This window comes from Schistocerca gregaria, chromosome 7 (assembly GCF_023897955.1).
Source record: "Schistocerca gregaria isolate iqSchGreg1 chromosome 7, iqSchGreg1.2, whole genome shotgun sequence".
NCBI lineage: Eukaryota > Metazoa > Arthropoda > Insecta > Orthoptera > Acrididae > Schistocerca > Schistocerca gregaria.
In genome coordinates, this window is record NC_064926.1 from 535,038,737 (window position 1) to 535,060,511 (window position 21,775).

At 44.4% G+C, this 21,775-nt stretch overlaps 1 protein-coding gene across 1 annotated transcript in view; it reads left to right on the forward strand.

Annotated features, from left to right (window-relative positions):
- The window catches only part of LOC126282008 (ras-related and estrogen-regulated growth inhibitor), a 190,205-nt gene that overhangs the window by 164,302 nt on the left and 4,128 nt on the right, over positions 1-21,775 (forward strand). The window contains exons 5-6 of the mRNA XM_049981399.1: positions 2,991-3,143; positions 11,204-11,315. Of these exons, the coding sequence (XP_049837356.1) occupies positions 2,991-3,143; positions 11,204-11,315 (265 nt within the window). The remainder of the gene's footprint in view (positions 1-2,990; positions 3,144-11,203; positions 11,316-21,775) is intronic.

Genomic DNA, 21,775 nt, shown 5'->3' on the forward strand with positions numbered 1-21,775 from the left:
TTTACCAGAATGGTGCGTAACGAAATCCATTACGTGCGATTGATCTTCCACTTTCTCGTGTTCGTAGCTGAATGTATGCCGCTGCCGGCAAGCCTTAGTCCAGATCGCTGTGCTGTTACTGTTGTGCTTTAACGTTTTCTTGATAATCGGTAATGACTACTGGTATAAAGTTCTTTGGAGGTCACAGACATCTTTCCTTGCACGTAATGAATCGAGATATTCTATCTGATCAAAAGTATACAGTCATCCCTATGTGATGCGGAAGTGAGCGCTAAATGTCACGAGAGGAGTATAAAAGGAGGCGGGGAGTGCTGTGTTGTCAGTAGAGGAGCAGTAACAGCACGAGAGCTCAATGACATCGAACGTGGAGTAATCATTGGATGTCACCTGAATAACAAATAGATCAGAAACGTTTCAGCCGTTCTAAAGCTGCCCAAGTCGGTGTTGGCGACGGCAGCGTGAAGCGGAAACAGCTGGAGTTAGGAGCAGGCAGACCTCATGTACTGAGGGACAAGAGCCGTAGAAGACTGCAGAGAGTGTCTGTAAAAAAATCACATGAAGTCAGCGGAAGCAACCATTCGTGAGTTCCAAACTGCTACCAGCTCTCCGGGTAGCACAATAACTGGGCGTGGACATCTGAAAAGAATCTACATCTACATCTACATCTACATCGGTACTCCGCAAGCCACCTGACGGTGTGTGGGGGAGGGTACTTTGAGTACCTCTATCGGTTCTCCCTTCTGTTTCAGTCCGGTATTGTTCGTGGAAAGAAAGATTGTCGGTATGTCTCTGTGTGGCCTCTAATCTCTCTGATTTTATCCTCATGGTCTCTTCTCGAGATATACGTAGGACTCCTCGGTGAAGGTACGTTCTCGAAACTTCAACAAAACCCCGTACTGAGCTACTGAGCGCCTCTCTTGCAGAGTCTTTAACGCTTTCGAGATTACTAAATGATCCTGTAACGAAGCGCGCTGCTCTCCGTTGGATCTTCTCTATCTCTTCTATCAACCTTATCTGGTACGGATCCCACACCGGTGAGCAGTATCCAAGCAGTGGGCGAACAAGTGTACTGCCAAGAGGCGGGGGTCGAGCATCTCCCCATAAGCCACACATTTCTGCAGTCGATGCTAAGCGACGCTGAAGGTTGTGTAAGAGCCGACGCCACTGTACTGTAGATGACGGAAACCAGTGATCTGGACTGGTGAACCGCGATATACCCTCTTTGGAAAGGTTTCAGTTTGGAGAATGCCTGGAGAATATTAACTTATCAACAGCGAAGTACGGAGTATGTGGTGTTAGAATATGGGGATGTTTTTCATGGATAAGATGTGTTCCCATCATTTCGCTCGAGAAAAAGCTAATAGTTTGGAGGCGATGACTGTTTGTTTCAGCATGACAATGCACCTGTAGTAAAGCAGCATCGCAACACTCTGAAATGGGCTCGCCTGTCCAGATTCACGACGCGAACCCAAAAAAACACTAGTGAATTAAGTTGGTAAGTCGACTTCGTTCCAGACCACAACACCCAACTCACCTCTGGTTTCGGCTCTCGAGGCAGAACGGGTTGCCATTCCACCACAAACATGTAGACACCTCACTTAAAGAGTCCCCAGATGGGGTCAAGCAGTCATGAAGGTGAAGAAAGCGACACTCCATAAAGGTGTCTTTATACTTTTGATTAGATGGTGTATTCTTGCCAGTACCTGGGTGGTAAAATTACGAACAACTTCAGTTGGAAAGTCCACATAGAAAATACTGTGCTCAAGGTGAGAAAAAGGTTGTTTCATTGGCAGGTGTTCCCCAGGGAAGCGTCCTGGGACCTCTGCTGTTCCTGATCTATATAAATGACCTGGGTGACAATCTGAGCAATTCTCTTAGGTTGTTCGCAGATGATGCTGTAATTTACTGTGTAGTAAGGTCATCCGAAGACCAGTATCAGTTGCAAAGCGATTTAGAAAAGATTGCTGTATGGTGCGGCAGGTGGCAGTTGACGCTAAATAACGAAAAGTGTGACGTGATCCACATGAGTTCCAAAAGAAATCCGTTGAAATTCGATTACTCGATAAATAGTACAATTCTCAAGGCTGTCAATTCAACTAAGTACCTGGGTGTTAAAATTACGAACAACTTTGAAAGACCACATAGATAACATTGTGGGGTAGGCGAGCCAATGGTTTCGTTTCATTGGCAGGACACTTAGAAGATGCAGGAATTCCACTAAAGAGACAGCTTACACTACACTCGTTCATCCTCTGTTAGAATATTGCTGCGCGGTGTGGGATCCTTACCAGGTGGGATTGACGGAGGACATCGAAAGAGTGCAAAAAAGGGCAGCTCGTTTTGTATTATCACGTAATAGGGGAGAGAGTGTGGCAGATATGATACGCGAGTTGGGAGGGAAGTCATTAAAGCAAAGACGTTTTTCGTCGCGGCGAGATCTATTTACGAAATTTCAGTCACTAACTTTCTCTTCCGAATGTGAAAATATTTTGTTGAGCCCAACCTACATAGGTAGGAATGGTCATCAAAATAAAATAAGAGAAATCAGAGCTCGAACAGAAAGGTTTAGGTGTTCGTTTTTCCCGCGCGCTGTTGGGGAGAGGAATAGTAGAGAGCTAGTATGCTTGTGATTAGACGAACCCTCTGCCAAACACTTAAATGTGAATTGCAGAGTAATCATGTAGATGTAGATGTAGATGTAGACCTCCAGACCACAACATCCAACGTCACCTCTGGTTTCGGCTCTCGAGGCAGAATGGGTTGCCATTCCGCCAGAGACATGCAAACACCTTACTTAAAGTGTCCCCACACGGGGTCAAGCAGTCATAGGTGAAGAGTTGAGACATTCCACATAGGTGTCCGTATACTTTTGATCAGGTGATGTATTGTGATGTGTTCCTTGGCAAGAGACATCTAAGTAACCGCAAGCTAACGGCCGCTCAGTTCCCGCAGGTGTCCGCCGAGAGTGACTGTAGAGCTGGTGGTTGCAGGAGCCGGTGGGGGAGGCGCCGGTGGTGCTGGTGGGCAACAAGACGGACCAGTGGGGGGAGCGCATGGTGAGCCGAGAGGAGGGTCTGCGCCGCTGCCGGGACACCGCCTGCGCCGCCTTCCACGAGCTCTCCGTGCGCGAGAGCATCGAGCAGGTGACCCACCCACTCCTCTTGTTGCGGCTCGCAGCAGCATAAACCAAACAACTGTCTCAAGTGTTCCTTGAAAGACGCCTTCACTCTGCAGCAGAGTGTGCGCTGAGGACCCGCAACCGGAACCTTGCCTTACACAAGTATTCCTATTAGCGACTGCTTCACTTCTCACGGCTTCACCTCTCCCATATCTCCCTCCCTAAATTTCATCTAGACGGACTAGCACTCCTGAAAGAAAGCGTATAGAGGGAGCGAGGGGATGGCTTAATGTCTATTGTTTCCGTAGCGAATCTTTCACGGTGCAGTGTGTAGTGACTTTACACGCAGTGCAAACTGCACGTTACGTCGTCGTAATATATTCATGTATTACAATTTTTCTTTGGCTGGGTACTGCAGTGTGTACACTACCACTTCTTTACACACAGATAGTTTTAAAACTAGCTAAAGTAATTACACGTAACTCATTCACCAATTCATACACTATCTTGTTGTGGTCTTCAGTCCTGTAACTGGTTTGATGCAGCTCTCCATGCTACTCTATCTTGTGCAAGCTTCTTCATCTCCCAATACCTACTGCAACCTACATCCTTTTGAATCTGCTTAGTGTATTCATCTCTTGGTCTCCCTCTACGATTTTTACCCTCCACGCTGCCCTCCAATACTAAATTGGTCATCCTGTGATCCCTTTATGCCTTAAAAAATGGTTCAAATGGCTCTGAGCACTAAGGGACTTAACATCTTAGGTGATCAGTCCCCTAGAACTTAGAACTACTTAAATCTAACTGACCTAAGGACATCACACACATCCAAGCCCGAGGCAGGATTCGAACCTGAGACCGTACAAGTCCCGCGGTTCCGGACTGTAGCGCCTAGAATCGCACGGCTACCGCGGCCGGCCCTTTATGCCTTAGAACATCCCCTACCAACCGATGCCTTCTTCTAGTCAAGTTGTACCACAAACTGTTATTCTCCCCCATTCTATTCAATGCCTCCTCATTAGTTATGTGATCTATCCTTCTAATATTCAACAATCTTCTGTAGCACCACATTTCGAAAGCTTCTATCCTCTTCTTGTCCAAACTATTTATCGTCCACGTTTCACTTCCATACGTGGCTACACTCCATACAAATATTTTCAGAAACGACTTTCTGACACTTAAATTTATATTCGAAGTTAACAAATTTCTCTTCTTCAGAAACGCTTTCCATGCCAATGACAGTCTACATTTTATATCCTCTCTACTTCGACCACAATCAGTTATTTTGCTCCCCAAATAGCAAAACTCCTTTATTACTTTAAGCGTCTCATTTCCTAATCTAATTCCCTCAGCATCACCAGAGTTAATTCGACTGCATCCCACTAACCTCGTTTTGCTTTTGTTGATGTTCATCTTATATCCTCCTTTCAAGACACTGTCCATTCCGTTCAACTGCTCTTCCAAGTCTTTTGCTGTCTCTGACAGAATTACAGTGTCATCGGCGAACCGCAAAGTTTTTATTTCTTCTCCATGGATTTTAATACCTACTCCGAATTTTTCTTTTGTTTCCTTTATTTCTTTCTCAATATACAGATTGAATAACATCGGGGAGAGACTACAACCCTGTCTCACTCCCTTCCCAACCACTGCTTCCCTTTCATACCCCTCAACTCTTATAACTGCCTTCTGGTTTCTGTACAAATTGTAAATACCCTTTCGCTCCCTGTATTTTACCCCTGCCACCTTCAGAATATGAAAGAGAGTATTCCAGTCAACAGTTTCGAAAGCTTTCTCTATGCCTACAAATGCTAGATACGTAGGTTTGCCTTTCCTAAATCTATTTTCTAAGATAAGTCGTAGGGTCGGTATTGCCTCCCGTGTTCCAACATTTCTACGGAATCCAAACTGATCTTCTCCCAGGTCGGCTTCTATCAGTATTTCGATTCGTCTGTAAAGAAGGTAGTTCGGTAATTTTCACATCTGTCCATACCTGCTTTCTTTGGGAAGTCTGAGGGTATTTCGCCTGTCTCATACATTTTGCTCACCAGATGGTAGAGTTTTGTCAGGACTGGCTCTCCCAAGGCCGTCAGTAGTTCTAAGGGAACGTTGTCTACTCCCGGGGCGTTGTTTACACTCAGGTCTTTCAGTGCTCTGTCAAGCTCTTCACGCAGTATCGTATCTCCCATTTCATCTTTATCTACATCCTCTTCCATTTCCATAATATTATCCTCAAGTACATCGCCCTTGTATAGACCCTCTATATACTCCTTCCACCTTTCTGCTTTCCGTTCTTTGCTTAGAACTGGGTTACCATTTGAGCTCTTGATATTCACTCAAGTAGTTCTCTTTCCTCCAAAGGTCTCTTTAATTTTCCTGTAGGCAGTATCTATCTTACCCCTAGTGAGATAAGCCTCTACATCCTTACAGTTGTCCTGTAGCCATACGTTCTTAGCCTTGCTGTCGATCTCATTTTTGAGACGTTTGTATTCCTTTTTGCCTGCTTCATTTACTGCTTTTTTATGTTTTCTCCTTTCATCAATTAAATTCAATATTTCTTCTGTTACCCAAGAATTTCTACTAGCCCTCGCCTTTTTACCTACTGGATCCTCTGCTGCCTTTGCTACTTCATTCCTCAAAGCTATCCATTCACAGACTATAACAGGTGTTAAAACTATTGAAATATAAAAGTAAATGAAAAGGCCAACAGTCCGCTGTAGCAGTATTTATTTCATTCGGTTAGAGATTCACACAACCGCTTTCGTAACTTTTAAGTTACATCTTCTGGTGTTTATAATGCTACGTCATATGGTATGGGGATATTTTACAGAAAAGCCGCAGAGTAACAGCAGCTGACAACACAAGCTACGAGGCGTCAGCTGCTAAGAATGCTATTATTTTGGTGAGAAGCACACATAAGCGTCTCGGCTTCCGGTCTCAACACTTCCCCGGATAACATTTACGAGGGGCATCATCCGTTGCTTGACGTAAGTCCACAGAAACATACTTTGATCGTTAATGTGGTAACAGAGATTTAAGCATAGACTGTACACTCATCACCGACGATCCTTTTTATCACCGGAAAAAGGCCGAGAACTTCGCCTAGCCCCGCCAGCTGTTACTCTGCGGCATTCTGTAATATATCCCTAAACCAAAAGACATAGCATTATATACATCATAAGACGTAACTTAAAAAGTTGCGACGGTTCAAACCCACGTCCGGCGATCCTGATTTAGGTTTTACTAATTTCCCTAAATCGCTTCAGGCGAATGCCGGGATGGTTCCTTTGAAACGGCACGGTCCACTTCCTTCACCATCCTTCTCTAATCGATGGCACCGATGACCTCGCTGTTTGGTCCCCTCCCCAAATCAACGAAACAACGAAAAGTTGCGTAACAAGTTGTTTGTCTCTAATCGATTTAAATACAGCCACAGCGAACTATTGGAGTTGTCATTCAGTTATATATTTTAATATTTTTAACACCTGTATATAACCACCTGTTATACTGTATGAACTGTTTAATCAAGTATGTATAAATTCTTTATATCTTTAAGTATCCTGCATGTTCGTCTTTCCTGAGACAGAATAGAGCATAAAATATTTTTCAGGTTATAATGCTTATCTCACCGAGCGAGGTGGCGCAGTGGTTAGCACACAGGACTCGCATTCGGGAGGACGACGGTTCAATCCCGTCTCCAGCCATCCTGATTTAGGTTTTCCGTGATTTCCCTAAATCGTTTCAGACAAATGCCGTGATGGTTCCTTTGAAAGGGCACTGCCGATTTCCTTCCCAATCCTTCCCTAACCCGAGCTTGCGCTCCGTCTCTAATGACCTCGTTGTCGACGGGACGTTAAACACAAACCACCACCAGAATGCTTATCTCGAGTCGTCATAAATTTAGTTTTCGATTAATCGCGTTTCTTAGCTAATCAGTGATAAAATTTAATATTGTGCTCCACTGATTCACTGATCCTCTGGGTTTCACTCCACTGTTTTAAAACGAGAGATATTTCCGCTTTGCTGGCTTATTTCTTTTGAAATACTTATTTTAGTGTATGTGAGTAACTGATTTAATTCCATATCAACACACAACTGAAATTAATTTCTTCATACTCAATTATTACTTTTGACCTTCAGAATTAGTTCCACTTGGATTATTAAATATCAAAGGATACAATCCAGTGCAACGAATTAATACTTAAGTAATAGCATACATGTTAACATTAACGGATGCAATCCAATGCTGCGAATTAACACTTAAGTAACGACATACTTATTAATTTGAGCACGATTAGAGAACGAACAAGAACTGATTACGACCCTGACATTCAGGTATTAATTTATTCCATTTTTTTTATTAATAATCGACGCAGGAGATCTTGCTCAGACTCGGTCTGCTTCGTGTCGTGGACGACTGTCGATGTGTTAAGATACTAATTCTCTTTGTTAAGTGGACCCTTTGATGGTTTTACAGTCATTTTTAAGGTTCCATACCTCAATCTGTAAAAGTGGAACCCTTATAGGATCACATTTTTGTCCGTTTGTCTGTCTGTCCGACTGTTCCTAAACCTACTTCTCAGGAACAGGTAGACGTATCAAGCTGAAAGTTTTTACACACACACACACACACAGGTCTATAATCTCTTGATGGTGTATGAAAGTTAAGTTTCTAAGTCAATGCAATCAGGAGATACTGCCATTTATGTCACGTGTTTTGATACTCGGAAATTCACTCATTAAAACCAATATGGTACTTGCCCTTGACCGAGACTCATGGCAAAAAGTAAAGTTTGGCAGTGCAAGTAAAGGAAAAACATCAAAAATTTGCTAGTTTTGATTATATGACACGAAAAAATACTTCTTTTGTCACTTGTTATACGACTTCATTCTTAAAATTAAGACGTTATCGAAAGTTTGGGAGTTCCCGGGACTGATATCTTTCCAGTATCAGTGTCGACTCCGGAAATGGATGAACTTTCTGTGTAAATAATGAAGTTTGTACGGAACCGTCAGAGCGCGAGTGTACTCGCACCTGGCCAATTTGTGACAGAAACAAAGGGTTTCAGTACTCACCTAGAGCGTTATAGCGCGCGTTCCTTTGTTTCGCTGTGCATTTATCTGAAGAGTGACGAACGAATTTCAAAGTATTACTGACATTCAGGGAATTTACTCTGTACATGGGAGGATGAGAGGGGGGAGGAAGTTATCTATAAAATTCTTCTATTGTGGCGAATAGTGTTTTTTTGCAGAGTGGTTTATATTCATTTAGTAAATATTTTCCTTCATACATTGATTTTTGTATACGATGATCTCTTTTACTGTTGATCTTTGGTGGAAGGTAATGACAGTTTTAAGCAATTTCAAATCGGTTTCCATGTTTGCTGCTCGGCGGGTCCGCAAATATTGTGTGCGAGCTGTTACTTCTTAATGGTCCTTGATGCTCTGTGTATCTTAAGTTCCTACATGTGTGGCCCACATAAATAGACTGACAGCAATTGAAGATTATTTGCCATATATAAGCTCGGCTATATTTATCAGTGTTAGTAGTTTGTCTTACCAATTTGTTTCGTGTTGTGTTGTTAATTCCGTATGGTCTAATAAGTCCGGCATTTTAGTATGATGCTACACTATGTGTTATTTGTTGTTGTGTACCATTATATGTCATTTGTTGCTTAATGTTTGTTCATTTGTTGTGCAAGTTAAAAACTTCAAGTTTCTTGATGCAATAATTTACCAACAGCCATATGTATTGCAGAAATTTATTTTGTTTTATGAACTTCTATGTGCTACCAGTTTCGGCATTACATTGATGCCATCTCCAGGCTCCAGTAGTCATAGTTGTAACATCGCTATACACGGAAGGAGCCATATAACTGGATCCTTGAATCAATCGTCCTGCAACAGCTCTTGGTGGCCAGGCGACACAGACTGAAATGCCGAAAGTAACGCCGAAAGAAGAGATATTGAATTTAATTGATGAAAGGAGAAAATAAACAAATTCAGCAGGTGAAGCAGGCAAAAAGGAATACAAACGTCTCAAAAATGAGATCGACAGGAAGTGAAAAATGGCTAAGCAGGGATGGCTAGAAGACAAACGTAAGGATGTAGAGGCTTATCTCATAAGGGGTAATATAGATGCTGCCTACAGGAAAATTAAAGAGACCTTTGGAGAAAGGAGAACCACTTACATGAATATCAAGAGCTTTGATGGAAACCCAGTTCTAAGCAAAGAAGGGAAAGCAGAATGGTGGAAGGAGTATATAGAGGGTCTATACAATGGCGATGTGCTTCAGGGCAATATTATGGAAATGGAAGAGGATGTAGATATAGATGAAATGGGAGATATGATACTGCGTGAAGAGTTTGACAGAGCACTGAAAGATCTGAGTGGAAACAAGGTTCCCAGAGTAGACAACATTCCATTAGAAATACTGACAGCCTTGGGAGAGCCAGTCCTGACAAAACTCTACCATCTGGTGAGCAAGATGTATGAGACAAGCGAAATTCCCTCAGACTTCAAGAAGAATATAATAATTCCAATCCCAAAGTAAGGAGATGTTGACAGATATGAAAATTACCGAACTATCAGTTTAAAAAGCCACGGCTGCAAAATGCTAACGCGAATTCTTTACAGACGAATGGAAAAACTGATAGAAGCCGACCTCGGGGAAGATCAGTTTGGATTCCGTAGAAATGTTGGAACACGTGAGGCAATACTGACCCTACGGCTTATCTTCGAAGCTCGATTAGGAAAAGGTAAACCTAAGTTTCTAGCATTTGTAGACTTGGAGAAGGCTTTTGACAAGTTCTGAACGTGGCAGGGGTAAAATACAGGGAGCGAAAGTCTATTTGCAATTTGTACAGAAACCAGATGGCAATTACAAGAGTCGAGGGGCATGAAAGGGAAGCAGCTGTTGGGAAGGGAGTGAGACAGGGTTGTAGCCTCTCCCCGATGTTATTCAATCTGTATATTGAGCAAGCAGTAAAGGAAACGAAAGAAAAGTTCCGAGTAGGTATTAAAATCCATGGAGAAGAAATAAAAACTTTGAGGTTCGCCGATGACATTGTAATTCTGTCAGAGACCGCAAAGGACTTGGAAGAGCAGTTGAACGGAATGGACAGTGTCTTGAAAGGAGGGTATAAGATGAACATCAACAAAAGCAAAACGGTGATAATGGAATGTAGTCGAATTAAGTCGGGTGATGCTGAAGGAATTAGATTAGGAAATGAGACACTTAAAGTAATAAAGGAGTTTTGCTATTTGGGGAGCAAAATAACTGATTATGGTCGAAGTAGAGAGGATATAAAATGTAGACTGGCAATGGCAAGGAAAGCGTTTCTGAAGAAGAGAAAATTGTTAACATCGAGTATAGATTTAAGTGTCAGGAAGTCGTTTCTGAAAGTAATCGTGTGGAGTGTTGCCATGTATGGAAGGGAAACGTGGACGATAAATAGTTTAGACAAGAAGAGAATAGAAGCTTTCGAAATGTGGTGCTACAGACGAATGCTGAAAATTAGATGGGTAGATCACATAACTAACGAGGAGGTATTGAATAGAATTGGGGAGAGGAGGAGCTTGTGGCACAACTTGACTAGAAGAAGGGATCGGTTGGTAGAGCATATTCTAGGGTATCAAGCGATCACCAATTTAGTACTGGAGGGCAGCGTGGAGGGTAAAAATCGTAGAGGGAGACCAAGAGATGAATATACTAAACAGATTGTGAAGGATGTAGGTTGGAGTAGGTACTGGGAGATGATGAAGTTTGCACAGGATAGCATGGAGAGCTGCATCAAACCAGTCTCAGGACTGAAGACCACAACAACAATGCCGAAATTGGCAGCACATAGAAGTTCTACAATACATACGCCTGTTGGTAAATTATTGCATCAAGAAGTTCATGCCAGCCGTCGTTCCACGATCCATAATGGATCAAGATGAATAAAACTTCAGGGTACCTAGGATAACAGATGAATTTGCTCTGTAACGCACCACTGGAGACGCAGCTGCTCTCGTAAGGGCAGTCAGTAGACTCTGACGGTGTGAAGGGCGGCCTGAGACACGTGCCGACGTCTACGTGCCGGCAGGTGTGGGCGGTGTTCCGGGACGTGTACCGGCTGTGGCGGCTGCACGCCAAGGGCGCCAGGCTCTGCCGCTCACGCAGCGAACTCTCCTCGGCCGCCGCCGTCGCGCTGCTGGGTGAGTCCTACACTGGAGCAATAAAAAAACTACACTGACGAGCCAAAACATTACTACCACTGCCCAGCGCTACGCTGGATTCCGCCCAGTGGGGTAGCGGGCACGACACGCGGTAACAAACCGGAGCAGACACGAACCGGGGATCACCCTAGCGAAGATATGGGCTGCAAATGGGAAAATCCATTGATATGAGCGACTTTGACGAAGGGCATAAAGTACACCAAGAAGAAATGCAGATGATAAACGGGTATTCGTTGGACAAATTCATTATACTAGAATTGACATGTGATTACATTTTCACGCAGTTTGGGTGCATAGATCCTGAGAACTCAGTACCCAGAACAACCACCTCTTGGCGTAATAACGGCCTAGACACTCCTGGGCATTGAGTCAAACAGAGCTTGGATGGCGTGTACATGTACAGCTGTCCGTGCAGCTTCAACACGATACCACAGTTCATCAAGTGTAATGACTGGCGTATTGTGACGAGCCAGCTGCTCGGCCACCATTGACCGGACGTTTTCAGTTGGTGAGAGAACGAGAGAATGTGCTCGCCAGGGCAGCAGTCGAACATTTTCTGTATCCAGAAAGGCGCGCACATGACCTGAAACATGCGGTCGTGCATTATCCTGCTAAAATGTAGGGTTTCGCAGGGATCGAATGAAGGGTGGAGCCACCGGTCGTAACACATCTGAAATGTAACTCCCACAGTTCAAAGTGCCGTCAATGCGAACAAGAGGTGACCGAGACGTGTAACCAATGGCACCCCATACCATCAGGACGGGGGATACGGCAGTATGGCGATGACGAATACACGCTTCCACTGTACGTTCACCGCGATGTCGCCAAACACGGATGCGATCATAATGATGCTGTAAAGAGAACATGGAGTCATCCGAGAAAATGACGTTGTGCCATTCATGCACCCAGGTTCGTCGTTGAGTACGCCATCGCAGGCGCTCTTGTCTGTGATGCAGCGTCAAGGGTAACCGCAGCCATGGTCTCCCAGCTTATAGTTCATGCTGCTGCAAAAGTCGTCGAACTGCACGTGCACATGGTTGTTGTCTTGCAAACGTCCCCATCCGTTGACTCAGAGATCGTGAAGTTGCTGCACGATCCGTTACAGCCGTGCGGATAAGATGCCTGTCATCTGGACTGCTAGTAATACGAGGCCGTTGGGATCCAGCACGGCGTTCCGTATTACCCTCCTGAACCCACCGATTCCATATTCTGCTAACAGTCATTGGATATCGACCAACGCGATCAGCAATGTCGCGATACGATAAACCGCAATCGCGATAGGCTACAATCCGACCTTTATCAAAGTCCGAAACGTGATAGTACGCATTTCTTCTCCTTATACGGGGCACCACAACAACGTTTCACCAGGCAACGCCGGTCAACTGGTCTTTGTATATGACAAATCGGTTGGAAACTTTGCTCATGTCAGCATGTTGTAGGTGTCGCCATCGGCGCCAACCTTGTGTGAATGGTCTGAAAAGCTAATCATTTGCATATCACAGCATCATCTTATTGCCGGTTAATTTTCGCGTCTGTAGCACGTCATCTTTGTGGTGTAGCAATTTTAATGGCCAGTTGTTTATTACGCACAAATTGTGAAAGAGTACCTCGAAAGCGGCGAAGCTGATCGAATGTTGACATGCTACTGCCGTGAGGGTCAATGAAAAGAGAAGGACAGTGAAACTACAACTAGGCGCCAAATGGAAGTCCACGACTCTTCCCATGACGTGGTGTCGGGGGTTTGTCTGCACTGTAAAGTAGGAGAGGTGGTGATTTGTGGCATTCCTGCCTAAAGAGAACAATGGTGGTGCACGCACAAGTCTTTCAGAGCACACGGTTCATCGTACATTGTTGAACATGGAGCTCCGCAGCATTAGCACCCCTACGTGTCCACTTGTTGACCAAACGACATCAACAATTACGATTGCAGTGGGCACAGGAAGATAGGGATTTGACCGTCGACCAATGGAAACGTGTCGGCTATTCGAGTGAACCACATTTTTGGTACACTACGTCGATCGCCGTCGAGGTGAACGGCGGCTCGGCATGAGCAGCGCACCGCGGTCGCAGGCTGCTGGGAGCAGTGTTATGCTAAAGGAGAGCTTCTCCTGCGCTTGCATGGAACCTGTGGTAGTAATCGAAGACACGTTGACAGCCGTGAACCACCTGCATCCCTTCATGCTTCATGTCTTCCCCGACGACGACGTCATCTTTGAACAATACATCTCTCTGTGTCTCGGAGCCAGAAGCGTGCTACAGTGGTTTGAGGAGCGTTGCGGTGAACTTACCTGGATGTCCGGGCGGCCAAATCTTATGAAACCCATTACCGTCGCTATTTGGCGCCATCACCACGTACGCAAATCAAAGGCCCGTTACGTGATACACATCTAATGCCACATACTTTCACAAACATATCAACGAACTGTCCGGTCCATGATACGCACGATCAGTGATCTACTGCGTTCAAAAGACGGACAAACATAATGTTTTGTCTCATCAGCGTACCATAGGCTACTGCAGACTACCAAAGTGAGTGTAGACTAGGGTAGTTTTTCTAGTAGCTTTGGTCAGTTAAGGTTGTACCCGCATTACCTGTACGTTAGGTGTGCTGCATACGGATCGGACGTTACCTCATAACGAACGCTTTCCTTACGTATATGATCAGTGTCTTACTAGATTCTCCTAAAAATCGGAAGCGGTGAGCTCTTTAAAAGCTGAGTGATGGTAGATAAAGGGCCGGGGGACCTAAGGAATATTTTTGTTGTTCATAGTCACCCTTTCGTTAGTTACTTAAGAATAAACAGTATTTATAGCAAGATAAATTGTGAACGATTAATTTAAGTTTTATTATAAAATTGTTGATTTGTAATGTGAAACAGAGGGATGTCAGACTAAAAATAAAAAAAAACAATACATATTTATCATATAGCGCTAGAAAACGCAATTTTTCTAACAGAAATGTAAAGTAAAAAACCGCGAAACCAAAATATATCAAGCATTGTTTAAATACTTCGTCGACATGATATAAAATATATTTCTCTCATTCATAAACAACTACCGCATTTAACAATAATAACAGGAGGCTCTAGCCTTTGATCACGATGAAGAACGTTTTGCTGAGTACAAAATAACAGCAATAATAACATAATTATATATTTTTATGTTTGTGTTTGTAAACTGTACTTGCACCAAAGGGAACTGCTTTGGTTGCATAAAACGGCAGAAATAACACGACAAATTAATTTTTATTACTTATAAAATGCAGTTCATATTCTGTACTGATATAAAACACACAATGGACGAACAGTGAATGATATGCGGTTCTATTTATGTGCAAAATAATTAACTAAACAGAAAAAAAACCAAGAGAAGTCGTAGGATCCCAGTTTCTCTCCGACACATTCATTTATGTCTCTTTCCCTATCAACTACCAATACTACCGGTAACCCTACCGTTTACTACGTCATTTATGCAGTGTACCAAAACTACCGCACCACTGTTTAGGTAAGAACGCAACTCTAGCCCACGTATACGTCTACACCTGTTCTCTGCATGGAACAAGGTTCTTCACATTCTACAACGTTTAGATCCCAGAAGAATGGCTTCTGAACTGCCCCTGTCTACTTTGTAGTTACTGTAACGTTGCCTTCGTGGTCCCTGCGAGAGCGATATGGATGAGGTTGCGGTAAATTTCTAGATTTCTCGCTTAATAATGGCTCTCCGTGTGTCAATGAAGCCTGTGACTATTCATGCTGCCATTGTTTTTACATATTCAATATCTCCTTTCTGGTATGAGTCCTAAAGGGATGTGCAATATGCTAGATTCCGTTAGTTAATCTAAGTACCCCATCCAAGTTGCCGTGGCCAATTGGGACGTTAGGACAGGAGTATAACCGAACATGTATATAAAATACTTTATTCGTTCCAAAAACAAATACCCCTCGAAATTAACATCCTTCTATACTTTGTTCAAAATAGAATATCGTTGCTCTCAAAATATTAAGCCAAGGAGTTATTGACGTCATTGTAGCATTGCAATTCGCAGATACTGGTCAGTGTCTTTAAAAATTCGTGTCTCCCCCAAACTCAGAAAAATTCTCACAATGTCTCAACAACTTTAAAACAGTTTCCCCAAATGTAATTACAATAGACTGCCAACGTAAGTTTTCAAACAAAAACCATAAAAAATATTACGTAAAAATGTAGAAACTTTAGGTAAAGCCTGTTCAGTCCTGCCAATAAAAAATTAAAGAAAGCATTCAGTAGAAGAACAGAAGCAGTCATAGGCGCAGTACCCTTGACGTCATACATTCCACATATGCTGAACATCTCTTAACGAGCAGTTCGGCTATTAACGTCCGCTTTCATTACAACATAAACCAGCTTCACAATATATCTTTGATCATAATTCACTCCGTTTCCTACCGCGCGACTGCTACGGTCGCAGATTCGAGTCCCGCCTCGGGCATGGATGTGTGTGATGTCATTAGGTTAGTTAGGTTTAAGTAGTTCTATGTTTTAGGGGGCTGATGACCACAGATGTTGAGTCCCATAGTGCTCAGAGCCATTTGAACCATTTGAACCGCTTCCTAAAACATGCATACTTTAGACGCATGCTAACGATAGGTCATACGCAAGCCGGAACTAACAGTAGTGGTAATTGCGTGAAACTAACTTTTTAAATCTCGTTTAGATAGGAGACGACTTTAATAGTTTAAGGTAAAGCGAATAGTCCAAAGAAACCATAATAGAGTGCGGTGAGACGTGCAACACTTCTAATGTCGCCTCAGATACCTGTAGTGAAACCTCATCCTTTACGCGAGCCTTATGTTTACTTGGTAAGCTTCACATTATCTGCGACTTCGCAGATCATATACCACAATTTTACTTGGTGCCATAAATCTAAAACAAAAACATTCAATAGTATTGCACAAGATTGGCACTGCAATATTCGTAACATCAACACAGACGAACCAGCGTAGTTCTTGTGTATGTTTAAGAAACCAGAAATAGTTACTATTCAGCTTACAGTATACCGGCGGCACTAATCTTTAGAGTAAGATCCACAAACAAGAGCATATACAGTAAGAAAGTCACTCCAACTCCGGGTCACATCATCATCAAATCCTAGAGTTCAAAACTGACCCGACAGGCATCATATGAGCGCACCCCAGCGTAGCACTGCTTGTCGAACTTCCTTGTAAACACTCAGCCGTAAGCCGTACTTTGTACCTGTGAAGACTTTCTCCCGCCCGGGAAGCACTCGAGTCTAACTACAACACCAGCAAATACACTCCTGGAAATTGAAATAAGAACATCGTGAATTCATTGTCCCAGGAAGGGGAAACTTTATTGACACATTCCTGGGGTCAGATACATCACATGATCACACTGACAGAACCACAGGCACATAGACACAGGCAACAGAGCATGCACAATGTCGGCACTAGGACAGTGTATATCCACCTTTCGCAGCAATGCAGGCTGCTATTCTCCCATGGAGACGATCGTAGAGATGCTGGATGTAGTCCTGTGGAACGGCTTGCAATGCCATTTCCACCTGGCGCCTCAGTTGGACCAGCGTTCGTGCTGGACGTGCAGACCGCGTGAGACGACGCTTCATCCAGTCCCAAACATGCTCAATGGGGGACAGATCCGGAGATCTTGCTCGCCAGGGTAGTTGACTTACACCTTCTAGAGCACGTTGGGTGGCACGGGATACATGCGGACGTGCATTGTCCTGTTGGAACAGCAAGTTCCCTTGCCGGTCTAGGAATGGTAGAACGATGGGTTCGATGACGGTTTGGATGTACCGTGCACTATTCAGTGCCCTCTCGACGATCACCAGAGGTGTACGGACAGTGTAGGAGATCGCTCCCCACACCATGATGCCGGGTGTTTGCCCTCTGTGCCTCGGTCGTATGCAGTCCTGATTGTGGCGCTCACCTGCACGGCGCCAAACACGCATACGACCATCATTGGCACCAAGGCAGAACCGACGCTCATCGCTGAAGACGACACGTCTCCATTTGTCCCTCCATTCACGCCTGTCGCGACACCACTGGAGGCGGGCTGCACGATGTTGGGGCGTGAGCGGAAGACGGCCTAACGGTGTGCGGGACCGTAGCCCAGCTTCATGGAGACGGTTGCGAATGGTCCTCGCCGATACCCCAGGAGCAACAGTGTCCCTAATTTGCTGGGAAGTGGCGGTGCGGTCCCCTACGGCACGGCGTAGGATCCTACGGTCTTGGCGTGTTCCGTGCGTCGCTGCGGTCCGGTCCCAGGTCGACGGGCACGTGCACCTTCCGCCGACCACTGGCGACAACATCGATGTACTGTGGAGACCTCACGCCCCACGTGTTGAGCAATTCGGCGGTACGTCCACCCGGCCTCCCGCATGCCCACTATACGCCCTCGCTCAAAGTCCGTCAACTGCACATACGGTTTACGTCCACGCTGTCGCGGCTTGCTACCAGTGTTAAAGACTGCGATGGAGCTCCGTATGCCACGCCAAACTGGCTGACACTGACGGCGGCGGTGCACAAATGCTGCGCAGCTAGCGCCATTCGACGGCCAACACCGCGGTTCCTGGTGTGTCCGCTGTGCCGTGCGTGTGATCATTGCATGTACAGCCCTCTCGCAGTGTCCGGAGCAAGTATGGTGGGTCTGACACACCGGTGTCAATGTGTTCTTTTTTCCATTTCCAGGAGTGTATTAACCAGGAGCCCGTTACCACAGTGCATTAAACGCGGTACTGTTCGACGGTGCAGATACTACAGTAGATACCCTTTCTCCAAGAGCTAACAGCTTTCTTTCGGCACCGAGCGAGGTGGCGCAGTGGTTAGCAAACTGGACTCACATTCGGAAGGAGGACGGTTCAAACCCGAGTCCGGCATCCTGTTTTAGGTTTTCCGTGATTTCCCTAAATCGCTTGAGGCAAAAGCCGGGATGATTCCTTTGAATGGGGGTGGCCGATTTCCTTCCCTGTCCTTCCCTCAAGCCATGGGACTGCTGATCTCGCTTGTTTGGTCCCCTCCCCCAAATCAACCACCTAACCATTCTGTCTAAGCGACTCGGAAACACATTACCGCCTGTCGATTCCAAACGTTCAGCCCCCGTAGCTGCCTGTCCGTCACTTCACACCGCTTGGAAAACGATTCAAAGAGGTCGACTGACTGGCGATACCTTTGTCGAAACCTCTGTCGATTGTAATCGTAACAACCATCCGCACATCTAGGACGGGTCGCACGTCTGTTAGATACGTAGAATTACAGCCTGCTGCCGGTATGCTACTAGTGAACTAGAGTCTGTCGCATAATTTACTTGAGACTTTACCTGTATCATTATTGCATCCCCATATTCCTACATGCAACCATTTGTGTCAGATGACTTGGTCCAGTGGTGGCTCATTGATATTTTAGCCATTTTCTGTGTTTTTTTCAGTGAAGAGTCACATTTTTGAAGATTGCAAGCAAGTTGGAAATCTTTGCATAATTCTGAAATGGTGTTTCATTTGAGATCGGCTGTATTGTCATATTGGTACACGCAAAGACGTCTCGAACGGTGTTACCACAGTTTTGGGTACTTCCCATTCAGTAAAATTTCGTTTTGCCATAGATCAAACGTAATGGGCCGACCTCAAAGGGGAAAATACAACCCTGGACCATCACACGCTATCCGCCAAGCCTTATTGTCATAGCTGTCCGTCTGGTATCCACGAAGTTCATCCGCACCCACTACAGTTGCGCGAATCATTACTCCTTAGAAGCCAGCCGTTGTGGCCGATCGCTTGTAGGCGCTTCAGTCTGGAACTGCGCTGCTGCTACGGTCGCAGGTTCGAATCCTGCCTCGGGCATGGATGTGTGTGATGTCCCTAGGTTAGTTAGGTTTAAGTAGTTCTAAGTTCTAGGGGACTGATGACCTCAGATGTTAAGTCCCTTAGTGCTCAGAGCCATTTGAACCAATCCCCCCTCCCCCCAAAGCCCTCACCCGTTCTCATAGGGCCGATATATTACAAAATCTAAGGTGCTAGGTGTATTAGAGTCAACAACATACAAAGTAACAATGGCACAGATAACTGATAGTAACTCCCCTTCAGAGAGGAGTAGATGTGGACAAAAAGCAGCGTTACCTAACAGTGTCATAGCACACTGTAAAGGAATATATATATATATATATATATATAAGTAACTCCAAAACACTTGTAAACCCTGTTTATCCAAGTCTGACGCAAACAGTACAAGTACATTGGCATCAAGGAGACAATTTCCATACCTGTTTTTGCCCACACAGTGTGAAGACAATGCACGTGCTTTCAAAAGAGCGTCACAGGTGACAAAGGTGAAAATAATATGCTCTGATAATTCAATCTTTCTTTGATACTCAATAGTAGATGTTTAATTTCTTTAAGGATGCCTAAAAGAGCTCATGTTTTGTAATACTTCTTTCGTACAGTTGAACATGGAGGCGTTTCCTGTTTCGTAATGTTAATTTGAGACTCCAGTTAGGCTCTGATACCGCTGTCTGGTCAGTGATTATATCCACATCTTATGCACATCGTTACGAATGAAGACACGTCTGATACTGTATTTGATGTTTCTGTATACAATCGTGGTGGTTGACGATGTCAGGTATTTGACACATTGGCTGTTCCTTTTAGCCATGCGCATAGATGCTTCAAAAGCAGTTGAAAATGGCTGCAAGCCGAAATAGATAGTAGAATAAACTGATTATCGCACTCAAACAGTCGTCTGGCGAAAATGATGTCAATACATAGGCATAATGCTACTGTAGCGCCAGCCAAAGTGGACATTTTGAAGATTAACACACGCACTATCACATCACAAAAACGTCAAAACATCAGCTGAAAATGTTGACCAGCACAATTTACTGATCACTGACTTAAACAAGACATGTTATTCGAATAGGTCCGAACTGTAACCGGGTCACCTCCAAGCCGTAATTCCGTAAAGGCGCCATCCTACAGACAGAGCACGATCATTGCACCGACCATTGAGTGACACCCTGTTATTAGAACATGCCAGTCATGCACTCACTGACTCGATTATGATTGAATATACTGTTAAGTTGGGAATGTGTAGTAAGTTCCTGTGGAACCAAACCGCTGAGGTCATCGGTCCCTGACTATACTGTTCATTTCCAGAACGAGACCAACTTTTTTTTTTTTTGTTTTTACAAAACCTTTAATTTCTTGACGTTACCACAGATATTGCTTTAGATGTCAATTTCAAAGCGTAAACCTTGTAGTATGACAATGACCGATAATTTGCATTCAGTGTATTTTTCAGGATTATTGCTTAATAATGGTGCCCTAGTATTACGTCTCTGTCAAATAGCGACGAGGATTTTCTGCCGATGGGCAGCCACATCAAGTGGACTCTATTAGCTCGATAGCGAGCGGAGAATAGGCATTGCTCTGTGAGGTGACAGAGGCCGCCATAAGACTGAAATGAGCAAATCGTTTGGTTCTCGCCTTCATCGTTTCACTATAATTTTTTTTCTGAATGAAAAACATTAATATATGGGAACTTTAATTAGTGTCGTAGGCGTTAAGTCAAAACAGGAAAAGAAATATTTCTAGCTATTTCAGGAAATGAATGCGCAAAAACTCAAAGACATAAAGAAAGCAGACGCACATCATTGGACACTGATTGTTACGCCGCAGGCGTCAATAACTGCGTGAAATTCCCTGACGCTTATTATCTTGATGGCTAGATAGGAGCCCGCTTTGCAGATCTTTTCATCGGATTGCCTTTCTGCAATTGTGAGATAAGTCGATGTAACAGGAGCAAAGGGGTAACAGCGAGCCTATAGGTGCAGTTGCAATCATGAGATCTGAAAACTGTTAACAGGCCTCCCTTTACCAATGGGACACGGATACACATCAACAAGAGGCGTCAAAATTCCACTGGTTCTCTGATGGCCTCTCGTGGTACACACGCATCCCAGTGGTAGTGAAAGGGTTAATAAGTGACCACCATGGCCGGAAAGCACTTCGAATTTTTAGATGAAGCACTCCTTTATGCGCTGCTAATGTATTGTGTTGGTTACCGCGGTTTGGACTTGGATTCTGATTTGTCTACATCCAGGGCTACTTATTTATTGCTTACGATGAAGTAAGCGCCAGTTATGGAATTTTTCATCCTGCAACTTCCTGGGTGAAGTCGCTCCTCGTCGTCTCCCGGCTTGCACCGTTTGTGGACGTTTTCCAGGCCAGTTTGAACTTTACTATGAGCACCGTGTAACGAGATTAGACCACAGAGCCCCTACAAAACAGTCTGTATTTGTATCCAGAGAGGTACAAAACAACACTGATACCCTGTGAGGTGGCGCATTTGTAATGTGGGACGACGCTGGTTCGAATCTCCGTCCGGTTATCCAGATGTAGTTTTCCCGTGGTTTCCCTGAGTCACCTATGG